At 41.6% G+C, this 8270-nt stretch overlaps 1 protein-coding gene and 1 non-coding gene across 2 annotated transcripts; both read right to left on the reverse strand.

Annotated features, from left to right (window-relative positions):
• Nucleotides 1–2684: 2684 nt before the first annotated feature.
• On the reverse strand, nt 2685–3869 carry LOC148552846 (uncharacterized). The gene has a single exon (XM_088494735.1). It carries the CDS (start codon nt 3867–3869, stop codon nt 2685–2687), a length of 1185 nt encoding a protein of 394 aa, XP_088350861.1.
• A 3526-nt stretch (nt 3870–7395) lies between these two features.
• On the reverse strand, nt 7396–7503 carry LOC148552847 (small nucleolar RNA R71). Its single transcript, XR_015892943.1, has one exon. It is a non-coding gene; the product is annotated as a small nucleolar RNA R71 (small nucleolar RNA).
• Between the last annotated feature and the right edge of the window lie 767 nt (nt 7504–8270).

An 8270-nucleotide genomic window follows, 5' to 3' on the forward strand; every position in this document is an offset into this window, starting at 1 on the left:
CCTCTTCAGCCTTTTGGTAATCGTCAGGCTGATCTGACTTAGGTTGAAGCTGCAAAATATCCTCAATGGCTTCCTTAGTGACCAGTATCTGTTTCCCTCTGAGGTGCACTGCATCCAGGGAAGTCTTGAAATAGTTGCAGTAAAACTCTCTTACCCAGGAAGCATTGACCTCTGTCAAGTTTCTCTCCAAGAAGAACCAGCCTCTCTGTTTTACCTGATCGGAGGTGTACTGCTGTAGTTCTTCTGGAATTTTCAGAGTTCTCTCCAGGTACAGGTTCCTAGAGGTGGCAAACACTGGATACTTCAGCTCATAGTATCTGTTTGCGAATTTTACCGGATCATTGGCAGTGAGGAGCTGGTCAGCCTTCTCCTGCGGGGTAAAGTGCCTTTCGCGCCAGGAGTCATCATGCATAATGTCCAGGATAGACATAGAGGATTCGCCTCTTTTTCTTTTGCCAGTGGTTGCCTTGCCTTTTCTTTTTCGTTGAGGGTCAGACATCCTGAAAAGCAGAAATTCCAGGATATAAATGAAGAACAAAGCAGGAAAACAAGTAGGCAAATAGAATAATAGCAATATAAGCACATAGTGACAAAAGAGCAGTAGAATAATGAAATGAGTTAAATAAATATACATTTTGGATTGTTTTGGAGTTAAAAATCTGAGATGAGAAATCACAATCCAAAATATATTATAAGTAGAATACCTGTTAATTAGGAGAAACAATAATCATGCCACGTGTTAAAAAGTTGAAGGAGTTAGTTAAAAAGCAAAGGGAGAAGTTAGAAAGTTAAAAGTGGTTAAAAGTGAAAAAGAGGTTAGAAAGTGGAAAGCAGTGAGTTAGGAGAAAGAAAGTTAAAGTAAGTGGCATGATAAAGGTTTCCTAGGTAACAAGAAATTCACAAATTTAAAGAATAAGCAACTCATATTGAAGCAAGGATAACAGGTTGATGATGATTCATATAGATATAGAAATAGCAAAAATTGAAATCGAATCATCAAAAGTGCAATTTATGAACCAGAAAATTGAAAGGAAAAAGAATGCTGGCCCGTGCATTCATGAATTAGTTTAGGTGTAGCTAAGTAGTGCAAAATTGAAAATTGCCAAAGCCAATTCCTGAATGTAAAAATGAAACAATTTGCAGAAAATTGGGCAGCATTCCGGCTAAAATTGGATGTTCCCGGGTAATAAACAGCAAGCAGAACAGTTCATATAAAGTAAAATAAAGCTGAAAATACTCATAAGTAATATGAACATGAAAGAGCAGTGTAACAGTAGCATGAAACAGTAAAGAAAAGCATGTGAACAGTATTAACATCACAGCCGGACCAAAATTGCAGAATAGATAAAACAAGCAACAAGTACGGCGCAATTATCAGGCCTAAATCCACTAACCACATCCTAGCTACCTAACCACCTAGAATCCACTACAAACATGCATCTCTAACTAGCCTAATGTTGAACATAAACTGAAAAATATGCAACATACTACGAATGAAAGAAAAGTGGCGTTCGGTGGAACCTGGTATGCGTATGATCTAAGGTAGGGATCAGAGAGATGGCGTTGGGAAAGTGGCGGTGCTGGGAGGGGGCACGGCGGTGTGGTGGCGGAACAGGGCGGCGCGGTGGTGGAGCAGGTTGGGTTGGAGGGTGGGGTTTGGGTTGGGTAAGAAGAAAGGGGGTGAGGATGGTGGTGGTGGGAGGGGTGGCACTGGCGGTGGGATGGTCAAGGCTGGCCGCGGTGGGGGGGGGGCAGTGGCGGAGGAGGGCGGCGGTGGGTGAGAGGGAAGGTTGGGAGTGGTGGAGGGAGAATAGAAAGAAGAGATGGAGAGATGGGGTGGTTTTCGGCAATGGGGTGTCGTGGTAGGGGTGGTGCGGTGGTCGGCGGTGGTGGCTGGAAGTGTTGGTGGTTGGGTGGTGGAGGAGGGAGGGTTGCAGAGAAGAGAGGAAGAAGAAGGGGGGTATGGGGGCGCGACGGGTAGGGTTTCGCGTGATAGGGGATTAGTGATTTTGAATTCACGTGAACGCGTGGAGTACGCGATCGCGTGACTAGGGTGAATTGGGGTTGACGCGGTCGCGTGGTTGACGCGATCGCATGAAAGGGGTAAAAGATGAATGATGCGGTCGCATGAGGCATGCGACTGCGTCGCTGAAAATTGTGCTAAACACAAAATTCCAGCATCGTTTTAGCACAAATCTCTGTCTCCATTTAAGGGGTCATAATATCCACACGACGCGGACGCGTCGCTCACGCTTTCGCGTGGGATGAGTGTTTTGCAAGTGACGCGTTCGCGTCAGGGACACGAACGCGTGAGCCGTTTTGTGCTAAACGCACACCAGCCACACGATTCCAACCCAAATTTCTAGGCGTTGGATATTTGCGCCGATTTCCAGATCACGCGTTCGCGTGAGTGACGCGGACGCGTGGGAAGTGTTTTTCGCAACTGACGCGAACGCATTAGCAACGCGGTTGCGTCGCGCACTTTTTTTATGCAATTATGCAATTATGTGATTATGCAGCATACAATGCGAATGAATAATATTCAGGTTCAATGAAAATAATATAATATAAAAACAAACAACACAAAATAAAATTGAAAAAGAAACGACCATACCATGGTGGGTTGTCTCCCACCTAGCACTTTTAGTTAAAGTCCTTAAGTTGGACATTGGATGAGCGTCCTGTTATGGTGGCTTATGCTTAAATTCATCCAGAAATCTCCACCAATATTTGGAATGCCAACAGCCTCCGGGGTCCCAAACTAGGCATGTGAAGCTTTTAAGCAGCTTCAAATAGATTCTCAGGCTCCCGGGGTGACGAATGTCAGAATAGATTCCAGGATCCCAAACTTTGCTTTTAAATCTGCCATTGTCTTGATCTATATCCTTCGATCCGGGCGGTTTAGAAATTGTATTCTCACCAAGATGACCAAACGCCTTCCGAGACCCATTCAATTGAACTTGATACCAATCTGTGCACCTCGAATTGAAGCGTGGAACCTTATTGAATCTTGTACACCAGCTTTGAGTATGAGCCATTTCCCTCTTACTCTTAAAGCCGCAAAGAGCTCTAAGCTGGCCATCTGTTTCAAGAAAACCATATTCAAGTGGAAAGGTAAAGATAAAGGTTAAGGATTGTACCCACTTGAAGCTTGTATTAGGTGGTAATGGCCTTGGGACAGGTGTTTCCAGTGGTTCTGTAAGTTCTACTCCCTTGTATTCTTCTGTGAATTCCTCCACTTCTTTGCAAAATTTTTCAACTGCAACTGCGTTCTGATCAAAGTCTTCTATGTCTTCCTCGTCACTCAAGTCATACGTTGGAGGTTGAGAGAAATCTACCTCGACATCATCTTCGTATTCACTTGGATAAGATTCTTCAGGCTCAAGGAGTTCAGTTGCGGATGTGAGTTCGTGATTAGGAGAGCTTGATTCATGATCATCACTGCCTATAGAATCAACTTCTTGGTCTGTTCCGTCCAATTTTTCACAAGGTATATGCTTTGGGGGTTGTGCACTGTCCTCTTTGGCATCAATTTTGAACTTCTCAGCAGAATCCTTTACAGCTCTCGATTCCCATGGAGGTTCAGCATCTCCTAAATCTTCAACCACTTCTTCCTCTACAATTATCATGGCTTCCTCCACTTGTTCCAATACAAAGCCATGCTCCTCATTGTCCACCGGAGTCTCTAGTGTTTCCTTCATGCTACGCTCTTCTTTTGATTCTCCACATGTAGCCATGGGAGTATTTTGAGCGCTCAGATGTCGGGAAGCTATTAAATTTACTACCTCGGTTAAGGCAGTAGTGAGTTCTAATACGCCCTTTTGTATCCTCGCTTGCCCTTGAAGAAGAACACGAAGTTTGTCATTCATTGGAGGTTGGGGTGGGTATGAGGGTTCATTGGTTGGGGAAGAGGGTTCAAAATAAGAATGTGGTGGTTCTTGGGAGTAATTGGATTGGAATTGTGGTGGATAAGGGTCATACGGTGGTGAATGGTGAAAAGGAACTTGTGGGTGTGGTGGTTCAAATCTACGTTGAGAGGATGGTCTATAAGCACAGGATGGGGCTTGTTGGTAATTACAAGGTGGTCCACCATATCTATTAGCTTGGTATGCATTGTAGATTGGTCCTTGCCCATGATATCTTGGAGAGTGTTGTTGCCTAAAGGGTTGATCAGGTCCTCTTGGCTCCATCCATCTTTGACTACTTAGACCTTGATGCATATTCCTGTTATAGCTTCCACTCCTTTCAACAAATTTAGAACCAAACTCAAAGCGAGAGGGGTGAGAATTCATAGTAGCTAATAGAAATAAAAGGGAAAAACAAAAACAAATAAACAAATAAAAGAAAAATATTTACAATAACCAATAATAAGGCACACGTTCGCAGTTCCCCGGCGACGGCACCATTTCGAAGAGAGAACTTTTGCGTGGTCTAGAAATTCACAGATAAATCCTCGTTTCAGGTATAGCTTCTAAACCAACAAAAGTCCTTTCTTACAAATGTTTTGGTTGTCACAAGTAACAAACCCCTTTTAAAATTGATAACTGAAGTATTTAAACCTCGGGTCGTCTTCTCAAGGAACTACAGGGAGGTGTTCTTATTATTGGTTATGAGTTTTGTAAATTGGGGGTTTTGAAAGTAAGGAACAAGTAATTTAAATGACAAGTAAAATAAATAAATAACTGTAAAATAAACTCTTGGCAAGGTATGAAAATTCGGAAGTCCTATCCTAGTAACTCCTATGAGAATTAAAGTTAATCCCACTTAGTTAACCCTTACGAAAGCAAGGGAAAGTCAAGTGAACTAATTAGTTAGATTCCCAAGTCCTAGCCAACTCCTAAGGAAAGACTAGAGTTAGTGGAATTCCAGTCAATTAGCCGACATAACAATCAATCACGATAATTTTAATAACTGAAGAGCCTCCAGTTAATCAATTAAAGCCAAGAATATAAAAAGCTAAATAAGAATCATAAATCTGAAATACCTCAATTGCATTAATAAGAGAAAATCAATCTAAACATAAAGAGTTCATAGGCCAATTTGGCAATATAAGTAATTAAATGATAGCATTAAAGTATCTGAAAGTAAAAGAGAAATATAAAGTAAAAGAAATATTGAACCTGATAAAGAGTTGAAATCCTAAATCCTTTAAGAGGAATCCTAATCCTAAAACCTAAGAGAGAGGAGAGAACCTCTCTCTAAAAACTACATCTAAATCATGAAAAGTGAATAATTGAGGGCCTCTCCATGAATGGATGCATTCTCCCACTTTATAACCTCTAATTTGTGCTTTCTGTACTTGGATCTGGGCCAAAAAGGGTTTCAGAAATTGCTGGGAGTGTTTTCTGCAGTTTCTGGTGCGTGGCGTCTGTCACGCGTCCGCGTGGGTCACGCGGTTGCGTCATCTGGGAGTTTTCCTTATCACGCGTTCGCTTCGGTCACGCGTACGCGTCATCTGTGTTCTACTCAAGGCACGCGCCCGTGTCAATTACGCGTTCGCGTCACTGCCTTTTCGCGCTAGGCATGCGGCTGCGTCGTCCATGTGTTCGCGTCGCTGCCAGTTTCTTCAAAAACTCCATTTTGTGCTTTCCTTCCATTTTTGTATGTTTCCTTTCTATCCTTTAAATCATTCCTACCTTAGGAGATCTGAAAATACTCAACACACAAATCACGGCATCGAATGGTAATAAAAGATAATTAAAATAATTATTTTTAAATCATAGGAAACATGTTTTTCACATATATCACATAATAAGGAAGGGAAAGTAAAACCATGCAATTTCACATGAATAAGTGGGTGAAGGGTTGAATAAATCACCTAAATTGAGCACAAAATATATCATGAAATATGGTTTTATCACTAACGAAAACGCGTCGAGTGGAGTTTGCACGAATGATGCGAACGCGTGGACGACGCGTACGCATGACCTGCGCGATCTCCAGAAATAACAGAATACGCTGGGGGCGTTTTCGGGCGTTTTGCATTTGGAATTTATTAATATATAGAGTTACTTTTAATTTTAATTAATTTTAATTCTCTATTTTATTTTATTTAATTTACAATGTCTTCTTATATTTTTATGAATATTAATTCTATGTCAATGGAGTAGATTTCCTACTTGACATGGGGGTTGATTAAGAGGAGACACTTGAGTTGGAATGCTCAAGTGCTTAGTTAAATTGGACGTTGTTGGCTAATTCTGTACCTATTAATGCTATACCTTCCCAAGGGAGAGGACTAGGATTTGCGGGTAAGAGTTAGCTCAATCACCTGACTTTCCTTTATTTAGTAAGGGTTAACTAAGTGAAAACAATAACCTCTTTACACTACACTTGAGAAGATTCCAACAAGGATAGAACTTCCAATTAATCATTCTCCCAGTCAAGGCCTTTTAATATTAATAATAATTCTTTGTTCTATTGCTTTAATTTACAATTGTTTTTATTCATTATCAAAACTCAACTTTTCTGGAAAATTTCTAATTAATAAAATAGCACCCTTTCCTGCAACTCGTTGGGAGACGACTTGGGACTCATACTCCCAGTATTTTTCATTTTAATTTTTGTGGCAACCCCTTTTTAAATTGGTGAGGCAGACTTTAGCTGGTTGAGAGCTATACTTGCAACACATTTCTTGTATTAAGACTCTCTTAATTGGTCTAACTTCTGCCACGCACCAATTTTTGGCGCCGTTGCTGGGGAGTTGCAATAGTGTGCTAGATTATTAATTAGTGTACATATTTTATTTTACTTGCATATTTTATTTTTATTTCTGTTACCATGAGCTGTACGTCTTTCTCATTGAATGACGCGTTCATTGCCTGATCTGAGCTTAGCCGCTTTTGATCCTGAAATTGAAAGAACTCTTTCACGTATTAGGCGAGCTCGACGTCGGTTAGCCTTTGAAGGTGGTGAAGTGATTGTTATCAATTCACCAGTCTCATCTGAGGGCAAATCTAAACCGCCATCTGAGAGCGAGACAAGCTCTTTTACTACTGATCCAGTTGATTCACGTGCAGGTGACATGGTACAACCTAGGAGAATTACTCTCCAGGAAGCTGGAGCCCTAGATTTTACACTGCAACCTTATCAAGTGCATCATCTGAATCTGGCTGCAGATTTTGAATTGAAGACTGCACTAATCAACTTGATGCCCAAGTTTCATGGCTTACCTACTCAAGAGCCTATTAAGCACCTTAGGGATTTCCAGACAGCCTGTTTACTGTTAGGCGTAATGGTGCAGATGAAACTTCTATTCTGTTAACTGCCTTTTTGTTTTCTCTTGAGGGGAAGGCAAGGGAGTGGTACTACTCCCAACCTGAAGCGACTGTTACCAACTGGGATACACTCAGGAGAGAATTTTTGGAAAAATACTTTCCAGCTGAAGTCACAGATAGACTGAGAAAAGAGATCTCTTGCATTGTTCAAGGTGACTTAGAGACTCTCTATGAATACTGGGAGCATTTTAAGAACCTTCTAGACGCATGCCCCCATCACATGATTAACAGACTAGTGTTGATCAGCTACTTCACTCAAGGCATGAATTCCCAGGATAAGACTACACTGGATGGTGTAAGTAATGGTTCTATGAAAAAGTACAGAACCGCAGATGAAGCATGGCAACTGAGCAGCGACTTAGCTGAGTCCACTAGGAATCACAGGCTGAGACGTAGCCATTCAAAAGCTGTTGCAGAGGTTTCCTCTAGCATTGAGACTACTGCTCTTACACAGAGTATATGTGAAATGACCAACCTACTGAAGCAGATGCAATTGAACCAACAACAACATGCTCAGCCTCACTCACCACAACAGAGCCAACAGTTAGTTCCCCAAAGAGTATGTGGAATTTGTGCTGATTATAGTCATTACACTGATGAATGTCCACAGCTCCAACAGGAAGACAACACTGTGGCAGCTACTCATAACTTCTATGACCGCCCGAATCAAGGATACAACCAACAAGGTGGCAATTACAACCAAGGTGGAAACCATAACCAGGGATGGCAGGATAACTCCAACCAAGGTTGGAGAGATAATTCTAACCATAATTGGAGGGACAACTATAACAGAGGAGGCAGAGATAACAATGGAAACCAGAGGTGGAATAACAACATTAACAACAAACAGCAGAATCAGAACCAGCCTTACAGAGCACCTCACCTAAGACAATCTCAAGAATTCCAGCAAAACCAACAGTAGGTTCCTCAGATCACTTACTCCAATTCCTCATCAAATGACGAGATGCTCCTTTCTCTTGCACAAGGGCAACA

This window comes from Arachis ipaensis, chromosome B7, assembly GCF_059453495.1.
Source record: "Arachis ipaensis isolate K30076 ecotype BB chromosome B7, ASM5945349v1, whole genome shotgun sequence".
Taxonomy (NCBI): Eukaryota; Viridiplantae; Streptophyta; class Magnoliopsida; order Fabales; family Fabaceae; genus Arachis; species Arachis ipaensis.